Source organism: Oryctolagus cuniculus, chromosome 12 (genome assembly GCF_964237555.1).
Source record: "Oryctolagus cuniculus chromosome 12, mOryCun1.1, whole genome shotgun sequence".
Taxonomy (NCBI): domain Eukaryota; kingdom Metazoa; phylum Chordata; class Mammalia; order Lagomorpha; family Leporidae; genus Oryctolagus; species Oryctolagus cuniculus.
In genome coordinates this window covers 9,954,888-9,971,028 of record NC_091443.1, presented here as the reverse complement: position 1 = coordinate 9,971,028, position 16,141 = coordinate 9,954,888, and the positions used below count along the sequence as shown (strand labels likewise).

The 16,141-nt window shown below is 55.4% G+C and overlaps 1 protein-coding gene across 2 annotated transcripts in view; it reads right to left on the bottom strand.

Moving 5' to 3' along the window:
• Positions 1 to 16,141, bottom strand: part of ASB7 (ankyrin repeat and SOCS box containing 7) — a 40,788-nt gene that overhangs the window by 10,097 nt on the left and 14,550 nt on the right. For both annotated transcript variants that reach the window (XM_008248763.4, XM_008248762.4), the window contains one exon: positions 7,777 to 8,382. In XM_008248763.4, coding sequence (XP_008246985.1) covers positions 7,777 to 8,382 — 606 coding nt within the window. The remainder of the gene's footprint in view (positions 1 to 7,776; positions 8,383 to 16,141) is intronic.

Genomic DNA, 16,141 nt, shown 5'->3' with positions numbered 1-16,141 from the left:
CACTCTGTGAAGCTAAGCCGTGAGAGCGAAGCAGCTGACGTCAGCTCTCGGCATTGGGATGCTCCCGTGAGCGTGGACCCTCGCGCCCGTTTTCCAAACGGAATTCCCTTGCGAGTCTATCTGGTGGAGCCGCAATTTCACACACTTCAAGAATCGCTCATCTCTAGTAATGTGCTAGCACAGGGACGAGCAGACCCTTAAAACACTGCCTGTTGCCCACAAATTTTAACTTTAAGCAGAAATATGTGAGATGCGTCCAATTCTAAAAACCAAGTTACAGGTCACGCGTTGAAAGCCTGAATGCTGAAACCTGGGCAGCATGAGGTCTCCGTGTTTGAGTGTTAGGACTCCTGCGCACCTTTCAAACTGCAGATCTCAAAGATGCTCTGTCTGAATTTGCCGTATGCAGAAATTAAAATTGAGACATCAAAAAAGTTTCACTAAGAAATAGCAGTAATGCATGCAGCATCTGTTGAAATAAAATTTTACAGAAAAAAGAAAAGAATCAAGGTGCTTTGCAGAAGAGAAGGGGTGCAGTGGAAGAGGGCTCAGCGCCGTCCCGGTGGGGGCACCCGTGCAGGCAGCCTCGCTCGGACCCAGAGCGGTGGCAGGAAGGGCTGTGCGATCAGCTTTCTCAGATAAGCGTGGCTCCCTCCGCTAGCCCACTGGTTAGCCGCACTACGGAACCTGAAACCGAGTGGATGGACCTTGGACTTTTAGACGGAAATCCTCGGTCTGTCTTGTACTTTGAGAGGATCTTCCACGCACGTGTGATTTTGTAACGCTGGGCGGCAGTCTCTTGGAAAATGCCGTTTAATGGTTACGTAAACCTTCCAAGTGTTGGCGTGCTTCATGATGTCAAAAGAAAAAAATCACTGTTTACTGTCCCCGCTGATCTCGGGGGCAGTGTCTTCACAGGACACTCAGTCTGACTGCCAGTCCGTCTCGAAAGTACAAACGGGGCACCAAGAGCAGAGGCGCCGGCTTGGCGCAGCGAGTCCCGGGTGCTTCTCAGCACCACACGCGGGCGCGCACGCGGCCAGAATTTCTTGCACTTCCACCCCACAGAAAAGCACTCAAAGGGACACCACTAACACAGCGAGCTTCAGCGTCTCCCCAGAGGCGTTCCTGAACGGACCTGGAGTATTTCTCACGGGGAGTGAGAAACACAGGGACCACCTCTAGGACTCCTCTAGGACGCCAGCACGTAGCCCTGAGTGTGAGCGCAGGTCTGCACGGAGCAGGGGCAGGCAGGCCCTAGGACCCCTGGCACAGACCCCCAGCCCGTCACCGTGAGTGTGAGCGCAGGGTCTGCACAGAGCTGGGGCAGGCGGGCCCTAGGACCCCTGGCACAGACCCCCAGCCCATCACCGTGAGTGTGAGCGCAGGGTCTGCACGGAGCAGGGGCAGGCGAGCCTTAGGACCCCTGGCATAGACCCCCAGCCCATCACCGTGAGTGTGAGCGCAGGGTCTGCACGGAGCAGGGGCAGGCGAGCCTTAGGACCCCTGGCATAGACCCCCAGCCCATCACCGTGAGTGTGAGCGCAGGGTCTGCACGGAGCAGGGGCAGGCGGGCCCTAGGACCCCTGGCATAGACCCCCAGCCCATCACCGTGAGTGTGAGTGCAGGGTCTGCACGGAGCAGGGGCAGGCGGGCCCTAGGACCCCTGGCATAGACCCCCAGCCCATCACCGTGAGTGTGAGTGCAGGGTCTGCACGGAGCAGGGGCAGGCGAGCCTTAGGACCCCTGGCATAGACCCCCAGCCCATCACCGTGAGTGTGAGCGCAGGGTCTGCACGGAGCAGGGGCAGGCAGGCCCTAGGACCCCTGGCAAATGAGCGCCGGTCTCTTGAGAGGACCCCCGGGAGTCCACGCTGTGAAAAACGCTGCTCTACATCACGACTCAACACTTTACAACATCACAAAAGGCGCAGTGACGCAGGCAAGAGTTTTCAGAAGGGAGGGGCCTCAGAATTCTCCCATTTTTCAGAGGGGGGCACGGAGATCCTCAGGACGAGGGGCTGGGAGTCAACAACTCGGACCCTGGGCCAGTAGCCCACAGGCGTCTCCCTGGCCCCGGCTGCCTGCTCTGACCCAGGCACAGCTGACAGGTCTCGGTGATGATGGACTGGTGACGTGGGGGCTCTGATCCCAGTGGCCAACACAGTCCTTGGCTCAGAGGACTACAGACAGGATGTGCTTGGCCACCATGAGTAAAGGTGACACATGTCACAACAGCTTCCAGTTTTGGGCCCATCCCGTCTAAGAGCTTAGAGACTGTCCCCTGAAACACGCCAACAAACTCACAGTCAGTGCTGTGGACCCATCAGGAAACAGAGGCTGCGGCAAACCCCTGCCACGCAACCCGTTCCGAGAGCCCCGCTGGCTGGCACCTGCTCACCTGGGAACCGGGACAAGCACGCGAATGGAGACTTTCCCGAGCTGACAGCAGCCTGTACGGCCTAGTCTGAGCGTGGGAGCCCTAGCATTAGGGAGCACACACAGGCTTGCTGGTTTTATCCAGCCCTCCTAGAACCCACGAAGACCTCGCACAGCAAGAGGCGGCAGGGCAGCCTCCCAGAAGACTCAGTAACAAAGAGGGCTCTCCCAAGGACCGGAACACCCGGTAGTGCCCGGTGCGGGCTGCTCTCCCGAGGACCGGAACGCCTGGTCGTGCCCGGTGCGGGCTGCTCTCCCGAGGACCGGAACGCCCGGTCGTGCCCGGTGCGGGCTGCTCTCCCGAGGACCGGAACGCCCGGTCGTGCCCGGTGCGGGCTGCTCTCCCGAGGACCGGAACGCCCGGTCGTGCCCGGTGCGGGCTGCTCTCCCGAGGACCGGAACGCCCGGTCGTGCCCGGTGCGGGCTGCTCTCCCGAGGACCGGAACGCCCGGTCGTGCCCGGTGCGGGCTGCTCTCCCGAGGACCGGAACGCCCGGTCGTGCCCGGTGCGGGCTGCTCTCCCGAGGACCGGAACGCCCGGTCGTGCCCGGTGCGGGCTGCTCTCCCGAGGACCGGAACGCCCGGTCGTGCCCGGTGCGGGCTGCTCTCCCGAGGACCGGAACGCCCGGTCGTGCCCGGTGCGGGCTGCTCTCCCGAGGACCGGAACGCCCGGTCGTGCCCGGTGCGGGCTGCTCTCCCGAGGACCGGAACGCCCGGTCGTACCCGGTGCGGGCTGCTCTCCCAAGGACTGGAACGCCTGGTCGTACCCGGTGCGGGCTGCTCTCCCAAGGACAGGCACGCCCAGCCATGCCCGGTGCGGGCTGCTCTCCCAAGGACAGGAACGCCTGGTCATACCCGGTGTGGGCTGCCTGCCTCTGAATGCCTGCCTGCCTGTGTCACCTCCCAGGGTTGGAAGAAATCAGACAAGGACCACGGGTGAAGGCCACAGCCGGGGACACAGGCCCGCTAAGAGTGAGACCTGCCTTCCTGTACACGTTACAGCTGCACCAGCAGGGCCGCGGCGCAGACCAGCAGAGCAGAGCTGGGCGAGCGGCCGCACACGTGCGCTCCCAGAGGTGCACCTAGGGAGCCCCAAGGGATCCGAACTGTCTGGCACCTACAGCCACAGCCGGCATTCCACACGGCCCAGCGCCTAGCTGGATGAGTGCAAAGGCTTCCGTTAAATAGCTAGCTTCTAAACAAAATTACAAGGAAGGCTAAAAGGCAAGACAAGAAACTCAGTTTGAAGAGGTACAATGTCAAACCAGACTTGGGTGTGACACAGACGGGACGGAGTTACCAGCCAGGGGATTTAAGGGCAGGGAGAACACGGGGTATAACGGTAAGATCCCGTCTAACACTGCACTGAAACGTCAACACCCTGGAGCAGAGCTCTCCGAAGCCCTGGGCCTGTGTCTGTGCGAGTGTTCCGCTGCCCCCTGCCCGCTGAACTTTTCCCTCTTTTACCAAAAGGGTAAAGCCTTGCGATGCCGGGATTCCCCAGGCAGGTAGTGCGTGCCGCACCTCTTCGGGAAGTAATGCAGCCGGTCCGATACGGAGCACCTCCTTCCCTGCTCTCCTAACCCTGCCTGGACTGTGTTAGGGAAAACTTTCCTCCAATCGCGCACCTTTTACACAAGGAACCGTCCGCGCCAGCTCTTTTCCCGGCAACCTTCCCTCTCGCCTGCAGAAGCGGCCGGGGAAGAACAAACAGGCTTGCACTGGATCGTGTCAGGACCTGGGGCCTGGGCACCCCGAGGCGGGTGCGCCCCCCAAGCGCTGTATGGCTCTTCTCTGAACCACACTGCAGGCCTGCAGCTCACCACGATCGCCTGTTTCCCTGTGCAAGGCTACAGTCCGCGCTGGTGCCTGTCTGAGGTCCTGCATCTCCCGGCATGCCTTCCTAGGACATTCCATACAGCGACGCTGGTCCACACGCCGACCCGAGAGGGAAGACTGCGGGCAGGGAGCTGATAAACGGGCACTGAATCACAGCGGAGCCTCCGGGGTCCAGGCTTCTATTATTCAACGCTATCCTCAGGTTACGTTTCATTCACAAAACAGTCTGACACAGCTGCTATGAAACTGTGCGTCTTCAACCACGCGGTCTTACGCTTGCCCCTCCTTGTGTGTAACCACTCAACTGCTGCACGGCCGCCCGTTCCCACCAGCTGTGCTCCCCACCTCCGCCCGCTCCCACCACGCTGTGCTCCCCACCTCCAGCCAGGAACCCTCATCGAGCCCCAGGAGTCACAGCCCAGGACCCGCCCCGAGACGGTGTTTGTGCAAACATCACACACACGCTGTTCAACTTCCAGCAGCTGCGTGCGCCGGCACAACCCCGACAACGGGCAAGCCGGGCCTCCTCACACGGACTGCCTGCTCGCCCTCAGCCCCGGCCCCGGACTGCGGAGCCCCGGCCGCCAGGCCCCCGCCTGGCCCACCACCACGCCTGCCGCTGTCTGCTCTCGGCTCTGGCCACGCTGCTCTGCCTGCTGACCCTGTATTTCATTGGTTCCATATTTTTTCTCTGTGGCTTTCAAGTGAAAACACTAAGACTAGCTTCTCCCGAGCACGGCCAAGCGAGCGGGTGACACCTCTCCTTCTGCAGCATGATCCCCACTGCCGCACTGCCGCACACAGGCGGGGCCCTGGCTCTCCCAGCTCCGGGCACCAAGAGGCAGCCCCTCCACTTGACCGGCTTTCTGGAGACACCCACGCGGAGCTCTGGCCGTTCTTAGAAGGCACAGGCTGCCCCGGTCTGACCGCTGGACAGCTCAGTTTGTCCCCGGGGCACCAGCCACGGCAGCCCCTGCCGGCTTCTCCCTCCACTGGTTACCAACCAGGCACCAAAGACACAACGTTATGACTAAGCCGCTTGATCCGCCTGGATTTTATGTAGGGGCTAGCAGAGTTTTTAACGGTCATTTTTCCACATAATTGGGATAGTTTTTAAATCCCAGGGATATGATATTTCGGGTCTTTCCTAATTTAAATAATCTGCTCGGGCCAAAGCGGCCCAGTGGACAGAAAGACCACCGAGGGGTGCCGGCGCTGTCCTTAGCAGAGGACCTGGGTCCTCAGGTCAGAAGCCAAGCGCTCGGTGCCTGGCGCGAGGGGCTGGCCCGGGGCCCTGGTGCTCCCTGAACTGGCGCACTCCCTTTCAGGCTGGAGTCTGCGAGAGCACTCGGGAGACGGCTCCAAGGAGCACCAGCTACACTGCTCTCCCAGCACGCATCCCGCACGGGGAAGAGAACGCCTACTGCAGCCGCGGAATGCGAGGGCAAGAAGCAGCACCAAACTTGCTTCTGGCAGGAGACAAGGCCTTTGGAGTCAAGAAGGAAGGGAGTGAGCGAGCGGAGGCACCTGAAGAAGACGCCGGAGAAGAGCGCTCTCACAAAGCAAGCACAAGGAAACAGTGGATGGCAGCGCCGCCGGCGTCCTCATCCCCGCCCCTCTGCCCACGCAGTCGGCGGCCACGCAGCACTGCTGAGAGCCTACGGGGTGCACGGCTCTGCTCGACTCGCAACGGGGAGGCAGCCCCATCGTGTTTCCTCTGGAACCACCCCCGCCCCGAGTTTTGAGGACCTGTGACTCTTTCCTTAACTGCACAGTCCTGCTGGTCCGGGGACACAGAGGGAGCCGCCCACACGCTTGTCATACCTGGCATCAAGTCCCAGCTCCGCCACCCACGGCTGCCGCTACCCACAGTCCACAGGGGTAAAGGGGGGCTCGAGAGAGTAGGGCTCCGGGGATTCACCCCCCTCATCAGCAGTTCCGCGCCACTGTCTGGGAAGGACACACAGCACCGAGTGTGTGCACTGTAAATCCCAACTCACCTGCCCCTCGCGACAGCCTGTAAGACGGACGCAGCTGCTGTCCCAACTTGAGGATGGACACTGAGGCACAGAGGACTCAGGGCCCCGGCCCGAGGTCACAGCCGACACGGGCAGAGCCAGGCTGCAGATTCCCTTGGGCCAGCTCTGGCCTACGCCACTGGCCACAGCGGGGCCGAGGCACCATGTGCGTGTAGAACGCGCCTTCCCCAGGGCAGCCACACAGCTTTACCAGGGAGTCTGCGGTGGACGTTAAAATGACGACAACAACAAGACTGGAGGTAGCCGGCAGCCCCCGTCACAACATCGCCTGCCCCGGGCCTCTCCCCAGGCGGGCGGATCTGTGCTGACCTGCAAGGGGTCATGAGCGTCTGTGGCCATTTGCGTGTGACTTGGTCACAATTAGGTAACGATTAAAATGGCAGCTCCTCAATGGCACTGGCCGCCTGACAGGTTCCAACTGCAAGAGGCTAGTGGCTGGCAGGGCAGTGATCATTCCCACCAACCCAGGAAGTTTTCTTGGCTACAACGGAGTTAGGGCTCAGTGATTTTTTTTTTTAAGTGCTTGAGTCTGAATATATTTATGATATTTCCTTCATCTTATCCCCCATGACAAATGCATAAAATCCAAATTGCATTTCATTACTTTGCTTCACACCAAAGTTCAGCTCCCAGGGGGAGAGAGGGTTACTCACAAGCAAGCCAAACAAATGCCTTGCCCCCCAGCGCCTGGCACCCAGAACGCCAATATTTCTTCTTCTACAAGGTTGCAGAAAGCTCAAAGTCGATGGCAGCAAAGGGGATTCATTAAAAACGCAGCAGAGTAAAATCAATTTGGTTACAGATTAGGCTTCGTGTTGGGTGCTAACCTCTGGGACAGGCACTCGACCGGTTGGCCACGGGGAAGCTTGCTGAGGTGGTGGCTGAGCCCACGGAAGCCAGACCCCCAGAAAACACCCTGCACACACAAGCTACCGCACGGGGCGGGCCAGCCTCTTCCAGGCTCTGAACCACAGTGCCACGCAGGCGGAGCTCGGATGTGACAGAAACTGCGCGGCCCAGGTCTCCCTGGAGCCCGGCGTCCCTCGGAGAGCGGGAGTCCCTCACCACAATCTCTGACCCCTGCACCTATGCTATGCGGGCACCCACGCAAGTAACACGGCTGTGTTCCACGTCACGTGGGTGCACAGGAAGCAAAAAAGCCAAGCACTCACCGTGAAAGCACAGCGTCCTGGAATCTCAAGTCCCAAACTGCCCCCACCTCTCCCAGGCTGGCACCCACTCTGCCCTCCTCTCCGTCTCCACCCTCTCCGTCCAGCCCCACTGACTCCACTGTGAGACAGGACCGTAGAAGGCAAGCTGTGGCTGCATGAGGCGTTACTCGCCAGGCAGGGACGCTGCGTGATTAACGTCTGGTCATTTTACGTCAGCAGTTACGTGAAGGCCCTGAGAAGACTCAAACTCAAACAACGCAATAATAGTAATAAGAACAACATTACGTACTTGTGACTTCTTGTAAGAAATCCAGACACGGCCGGCTACTTCCAGAGATGCTTACTGAGACAGCCAGTGGGGTCTGCCCCTCGTAGTTCCTTGTGTTCGTGTCCGCTCCGTAATTATACAACATCCGTGCACACAGCACATCGTCCCTGAGGGCGGACAAGTGCAGAGGGGTCTGGCCGTCCTCTAAGCGCCCCAAGTTTGTGTCTGCCCCTCTCTGGAGGAACATGCGGCAGTAGGAGTGATTGCTCTTGATCACGGCGTAGCGCAGCAGGAAGCCGTTCTGGATGTCGATGTTGGCATTGTGGTCCAGCAGGATCTTCACGCAGCTGGACCGCTCGCGGATAATGGCGAGCTGGAGCGGCGTCGTGCCTTTATCGCTGAGCGGGTCGACCTCGGCCTTGAACTCCAGTAGGAGCCGGACAAACGAGTCCCTCCCGTAGTGGGCAGCCACGTGGAGGGGAGTCCAGCCGTCGTTGCTTTTGGCATTAATGATGTCGCTCCTGTATTCAGACTCCAACATCAGGCGTGCAATCCGGGCCCGGCCATGCATGGCTGCATAATGAAGAGCGGTGAAGCCTCCGATTAAGTCCTTCACTGTGGGGTCGGCTGGAGTTGAAACCAAAGCGAGACGTTAGCGGACCTCGGCCGAGAGCACACCCTCCAGGGCGCAGCACGCTGGTGCCCCGGCTCACACACATGCGGAGACCCAACACCACCAGGAGGCAGCAAGTACGATTCTCCCCCCACCCCCGGCTTTACCAAGCGCTAATTTTCCCAGAAAATAAACCTGAGCAGAAAAGTGACCCAGCCTGGGCCAACGGAGGGAGACTTAGCAAGTATTTCAACAGGCAGACGAAGAACAGAGTCCAGCTCCCCACCACCACTTCCCCCTTCTTGGCTCGCTGAACCACAGCCTGGGGCACAGCCACCCTCCACCCCCTACCCTGTGTCTGTGTTGTTTCGTATGTCTCTCCTGTTCGGTTTTGGTTTTATTTTCTCCTGTGCTTCTTCTTGGTCTTAAAAGAGAAGTGTGTGTCGCAACACCCGCTGCTCCAAATGACGACGTACTGCGTCTGGCAGGCCGACTGTCTCAGGGCACGTTAGGTAAAAATACTAATTGTCAGCGGCTTTCCGTGGTCTGTGGAAAGCCCAAGGCATGTAAGGTTGTAGTGAAATGACCTGGATAACGCGTGTTCTCACCACAGAAAAGCCTAGTCTGGACTCTTGGTTTTTCATGAACTTTATCGTTCATCAGAATTGAGAAGGACAGTATGTGACAAACTCGGAGAAACCCCAGCACCGTACACATTTTTCTAAAAGTTTCCAAAAACCGGCACTCAACTGCTACTGGGGAGAAGCTGTTATCTGACCCTTGCAGCGCGTTCCTCCGTCACCTGCCTCAGCTCCTCCACCGAGCCACAGGCCAGTGCTCTGCGGCTTCCGTCCCACTGACTTCTCTGGGCAATGGCAGAACAAGAGAGTTTTGTGTCTTTTCCTTCAAAGCCATGATTCAATGGCTAAGACAAACTGTTCAGACCTAACTAAGATCAGAACGCTTTCTTCTTATACACTGCCCTTAATTGCTGGTCTGTTTACAGAAGAGAGAAAATAATGTTTTTCACATGTTAAATGACTCCAAAGTTATGGGTGTAAACATTCATGTATTATTTGATAAAATATCACTTAGTTCTGCAACAGAGAACAGCCGGATGCTCTCCCGGGAATCGATGGGGCAGAGAAACTGTAAAACAGGAATAATACCAAAACAGTGCACATTTCAGGTAAGAAGGAGCTGTTAATAAAACATACAAAAGCAAGTTACATTTGTGTAGGTTTCCAAAATCATTTAGTATAGAGAAAGGACACAGAGGTAGTTCTACTTTTATCTATTTAGAGAAAATGAGGCTGTCCTGTCGCCCTTGGTCTTAAAGGAAAGAAAATCAAACTGTAACTATTCCCCACAAAGCTTAAAAAAAAAAAAAAAAAAAAGCAAGAACATTTTGCCATGGCACTCTGCTGCCACCTACTGGTAAAGCATACATATGCGCTACTCCTGCCACTGATCACAGAGCTCTGGTCCCGGGGACCTGCTGCACCTGCCTCACTCACCAGGCTGGGGCTAGGTGTGGACCGGCAGGGTTTTTAGGGGATCACCTCTATCCTAACGAAACAATAAACTGTCCTAGTGTCGATTCCAATCTCTACCTGCCCAGCCACTGCTTCCACGTGCTCTCTCTTAACCTATACTCCAGCCTTTCACCCTCCAAGGGTGCCTTTAGGGTGCCAGGCACCACCCTGTCTGCAGCCTGCACTCCTGACAATAACATCAAAGTTCCGTTACAGCAGATCCCGCTTGCCCCTCTGCTCCCCACTCAGGACTTAAGAACTTCGCTGCCCCCTGAGCTGAGGACGCTCACAGCCTGACACGGCAGTGACCTGCTTCCTAAAGCCACTGCACTGAGAGCACCCGGGGACACAGCACAGAACGAGGAGCTGGGGGGTGCAGGGCAGCGCTAACAGAACGGGAGATGCAAGGCAGAACTGAAGGACTATTATCAGCCAATGCAATAAGACAAGAAAACGAGTTCACTTGGGAAAGCAACAGAAACCTCAAAACACCTGCGTATTAAGAAATGTGCCAGGCACCCATGGAGAAAACCTTGCTGAGGGAGCTAACTGAACTCCCCCAAAACACAACCCCGGCCACTTCGATAACTTCTTCCCTTCCCTTTAGCAAACGCTTCCCCCCAGGCAGGGCTTATTCTAAACAAGCGGCAGGTAATCTCAACAAACCCATTTAAATCAGTCTACCTACCAATCTATGCAAGGGGACTTTCCTGCCATCAGCTTTTCTTTTTCTAACAGCTTTACTGAGGTAGAATAAAATTCACTCCACTTGAGAGAGACTGGTGAGCCTGCTAACCCTACACAGTCATCACGTAACCACAGCCACTCCAAACACCCAGCACTTCAGCACCAGGAGGCTCCTTCCTGCCTACTCCCGTCAGTTCCCTGCCAGCACTCCAGCCCCGTGCAGAGCACCGGCCAGCGGAAGTTCTGCCTTTCCTAAAAGCTGAGGTAAATGGACTCCGTGAAAAGTGCTGTCTCGCCCTCACTTCCCTTGGCCTGGTGTCTCTGAACTCCATCTGAGTGGCTGTGTGTGCAGCTGTCTGTCTCTCCATATTGCTGAGCAGTGTTCCAAATACTGACGCAGAACCTAAGCACCCGTGAGCACACAGACATCAGGGTACTTCTCATCTGAAGGCCTGAGTAAGGCCAGCGTGAACACTCACACTGTGTGGGTGGCCGCGTTCCCACCTTCACCTGGGTAAACACCAGCACCGCTGGTCACGTGGTAATGGACGTCAGACTCTGTTCTCACCGGCACGCATTCCCCCGGCATCCTCAGTAATTCTAACTTCACCGGTTCCACAGTGAAACCATGGCTTCCTGTGCTCTTGGGTTGCCTTTCCCTCAGACCTGGTGACACGTGGCTCATTCACATACCTTCTTTTGTGAACTATTCACCAATCTCATAACTGAACAGTAAGGTCTCTTTATGTATTCTAGAGACAAGCCCTTTGCTAGATGTTTTGCAAGTATTTTTACCTAATTTGCGGCTTGCCTTTTCATTTTTAAAAATTTATTTATTTGAAAGTCAGAATTACAGGGAGAGGGAGAGGGGGAGGGGAAAGGGGAGAGGAATAGGGAAAGAATCTTCCATTTGATTCACCCCCAAAATGGCCGCAATGGCCAGGACTGGGCCAGGCTGAAGCCAGGAGCCAGGAGCTTCCTCTGGTCTCCCACATGGGTGCAGGACCCAAGGACTTGGGCCATCCTCTGCTGCCTTCCCAGGCGCCATCAGCAGGCAGCTAGATCAGAAGTGGAGCAGCCCGGACTCAAATCAGTGCCCACATGGGAGGCTTGTGCCTCAAGCCTCAGACAGTTGCTTAACCTGCGACCTCACAATGCTGGACCCTGCCTTTTCATTTTCATACTATTTTTGAAGATTCAAATTTTAAATTTTGAAGCTTGCTTTTGGTGTCTGATTAAGACACCTTTGAAAAACATCACAAAGGTGTTCTGGTTTCTTGCAGGAATTTTGCATTTTAGCTTATTTTTAAAAGGTTTATTTATTTTGTTTGAAAAGTCTTAAGGAGGGGGAAGAGACAGAAAGAAGCAGAGAGACAAAGTGAAGAGAAAAGAGAAAACTTCCATTTATTGGTTCACTCCCCCAAAAGGCCAGAATGAAGACAAGAGCCTGGAACCCACTCTGGTCTCCAACATCGGTGCGGGGGCGCAGGCACTCTGGCCATCCCCTGCCGCTTTGCCAGGCGCGTCGGCAGGGAGCCAGATCACCAATGGGACAGCCTGGGATGGAACTGGCACTCGTGGCACAGCTATGGTTCAACTGCACAGCACTGCTTGATGCCCGCCCCAGCTCTCTAGATCAGTGATCTACTACTTGATTTCTGTGTACAGTATAAAGTAAGGTCAAGTCCTTTATTCTCTGTACAGGTATCTGTTCCAACACAATGATTTACCCTGGTGTTTTTGCAGAAAAATCAACTTACCATATAACTACAGGTCTATTTCTGAATTCTGTTCTGCCCCACTGATCTAAAGTCTACCCACATACCAATACCAGACTGGTCTGACTACTGGAGCTTTACATAAGTTTGGATAGAGGTGGTGTAAGTCCTCCAACCTTCCATAACACTGGGGAAGGAGACAGGTGTCTACGCAGCATCACATCTCCCCCTGGGGCACCTGCGTCCCACACTGGAGTGCCTGGGTTTGAGTCCCACCTCCGCTCCCATTTCTAGCTTCCCCAAGCCATACCCCACTGCCTCATTCCTGATAGCTCATCACTGTGCACGTCTAAGTTAGAGCTTTTCACAGAGGCCCCTCCTGAGGGTTTGCAAGTCACCCCTCGTTCAGTCTTCACCACGGAAAGCTACTTACTAAATGCACATGCATTCTCTGCATCAACTTAAGTGAGCACTTGCTATCTTTTATTCTACTCACTCTACTGATTTTCAGATTTTAAACAAATCTTGGATTCCCAATAACTAGTTAGAGGGCAGGCATTTGGCCTAGCAGTTAACAAGCTAGGCTGAAGATAAGATGATCTATCTGGGTTTGAGTACAGCTCTGGCTCTTGATTCTAGCTTCGCTAATACAAACCCTAGGAGGCAGCAGGCTGATGGCTCAAGCGGTTGAGTTTCTGCCACCCACATGGGAGACCTGGATTGAGTTCCCAGCTCCTGGCTTTGGCCTGGTCCAGCCCCAGCTACTACAGACATCTGGGGAGTGATACAGATAGGAGTTTTCTCCTTCTTTCTGCCTCTCAAATTAAAAATGACAACAACTTGTCCAGGATGCAGCATCTTTTACTTTTTTAAAGATTTATTTATTTGAAAGGCAGAGGCAAAGAGAGAGAGAGAGAGGTCTTCCATCTGCTGGTTCACTCCCCAGATGGCCACAACGGCCAGAGCTGAGCTGATTTGAAGTCAGGAGCCAGGAGCTTCCTCTGGGTCTCCCACGTGGGTGCAGGGGCCCAAGGACTTGGGCCACCTTCTTCTGCTTTCCCAGGCCATAGCAGAGAGCTGGATCAGAAGGGGAGCAGGTGGGACTCAAACCAGTGCCCACACCGCAGGTGCTATGGCACGCTATTACCAGCTATGCCACAGCACTGGCTCCTCAGCTTTCTTTTACACATTCTAAAACATATGTACATTATTGCAATAATACTCTAATTGCTAAATTTTTCTATCTGGCCACTGAGAATGCTTCCATTTTTAAAAACTATATACAATGAGTAATGACATTTTTAGGCAGATTAAGTTTGTTTCCTTGGCTATAGCAGTTTGTCACTTTAATTAAATTTAAATTTAAACAGAAGTGGGTTTTGGGAAAAGGCTACTTTTTTTTTTTTTCCACAGGCAGAGTGGACAGTGAGAGAGAGAGACAGAGAGAAAGGTCTTCCTTTGCCGTTGGTTCACCCTCCAATGGCCGCCGTGGCCAGCGCGCTGCGGCCGGCGCACCGCGCTGATCCGATGGCAGGAGCCAGGTACTTATCCTGGTCTCCCATGGGGTGCAGGGCCCAAGGACTTGGGCCATCCTCCACTGCACTCCCTGGCCACAGCAGAGAGCTGGCCTGGAAGAGGGGCAACCGGGACAGAATCCGGCGCCCCAACCGGGACTAGAACCCGGTGTGCTGGCGCCGCAAGGCGGAGGATTAGCCTAGTGAGCCGCGGCGCCGGCGCCATTTTTAAGGTCCTAATACACACTGCTGAGCTGCTTCCCAAAGGCGTCCTCAGGAGTTCTCGCAACGTGCCTGCTCACCACAGCTGCGACTGTGATCCTCAGACTCTCTGTTTTTGAAAAGCTACAAACAGTTCCGAGTGTCCTGCTGCGGTTCCCGGACCGCTGCCTTCTCTCTCCCGCCATTTCCTCCGGTCTCACCAAGGGCTCCTTCCGCCTCACCAGGAGGACCCAGGTGCTTCCCGGGTCCCTGGGGGATGGGTGTCCGGAGCGTCAGGCCAGTGTGCAAAAACACTGAATGTGAAGATGAATAAGTGCACTAGGATAGGGTCTCTTCGTTGTATTTCTTGAAATACATCTACATAGGCTCGGAAGTTACAGATTCAACACGGGAAAGTCAAGATGACAACGATGGGCTCCCTCTAATTCTCACTCGGCAACAGATTCCTCCCTTACAGTTCCAACAGCACACTCGCCTGGCCAGAGAGACTGCCAGGACTTGAGGTATTACTGTGTGCATCCCAGAGGTGCTGGAAAACTCTCTATCTAGCTATCTATCTAGTTAAAGATTTTATTTTATTATTTATTTTACTTATTTGAAAGGTAGAGCTAGTGAGAGAGGAGAGACATGGGACAAATCTCCCATCTGCTGGTTCACTCCCCTCATGGCTGCAATGACTGAGCTGGACCAGGCCAAAACCAGGACAGGAACTTCTTTCAGGTGTCCCACAAGGCTGCAGGAGCCTAAAGACTTGGGCCATCCTCCACAGCTTTCCCAGGCACATCAGCAGGGAGCTGGATTGAAAGAGGTGCAGCTGGGACTCAAACCAGCACTCATGTGGGATGCTGGTGCTGCAAGCCATGGCTTTAACCCACTGAGCCACAGCACTGGCCCCCGCTACATTTTTGAACATCATAAAACCCTAAGCTTTTAGCACTTTGAAGCAGGATGTTTGAAAGTAAGGCAGCAGGGGCCAGTGCTGTGGCTTAGCGGGTAAAGCTGCCACCTGCAGTGCCGGCATCCCAAATGGGTGCTGGTTCAAGTCCCGGTTGCCCCACTTCCGATCCAGATCTCTGCTTTGGCCTGGGACAGCAGCGGAAGATGGCAAAAGTACTTGGGCCCCTGCACTCATGTGGGAGACCCGGAGGAAGCTCCTGGCTCCTGATCAGTATAGCTCCGGCCATGCGGCCAACTGGGGAGTAGACCAGCGGATGGAGGACCTCTCTCTCTCTCCTTCTCTCTGTATAACTCTGCCTTTCAAACAAATAAATAAATCTTAAAAAAAAAAAAAAAAAAAAAAAAAGAAAAGAAAAGAAAAAAGAAAAGCAAGGCAGCAAACTAACACCTGTCTGCATAGGCAGATCCCGACACATCTGTGCCGCCCAATATGGCAGCTACCAGTCTTAGAATGTGGCCAGTGTAATTAAAGAACTGAATTTTTAACTGAAGTTTAATTAGCCACGGTGTGCTATGGACCACACGTCTACATTAAACTAACAAGAAAACCTCACTCCCACCGCGCCCTTTCTGCAACGCAGACAGCACCAGCTACCCACACTCGCCCACAGGGGCAGCCGGGACGGCCCCACGTAGCGCTGCCCCACTGAGTTCCTCCTTGGCAGTCAGAGGCGGCCGCTCGGCTCCCAGTGTGGCTGGCTCCCTGGAGGCTCGGACCTGATGCTGCCAAAGCCTGCTCCTTTAACACGTGTGAGACACAACCTCCGGTTGGCGTTTTGTCCTCTACACTTGCGTCCCGTTAATCCCGCCGGCTCCCCTGCTCCTCACCTAACCTTAACCTTCAACTGATGCTAACTCCTTCCTTCCCATTCCTTAGGCCCCAACCTGCGGCTATCCTGGGTCTCCTTCCCTCCCACCTGTGGCATGGCCACGAGCTGTGACCAGTGAACGCGCTAGATCCCAGGTCTGCGTCTCCCAGGCCTCGCCGCCAGTGTCTTCCCAGCTCAGTGACGCCCTAGAATAAGGGACTGGATAGGACCCCACCCTACTCGGCCATTTCTCAGCTCCTAAAAGCAAACATGCTCCCCGTCCCTCCTCCAACCCTCCACACCTGGCGTGCTCCGTGTGTGGCACCCCCAC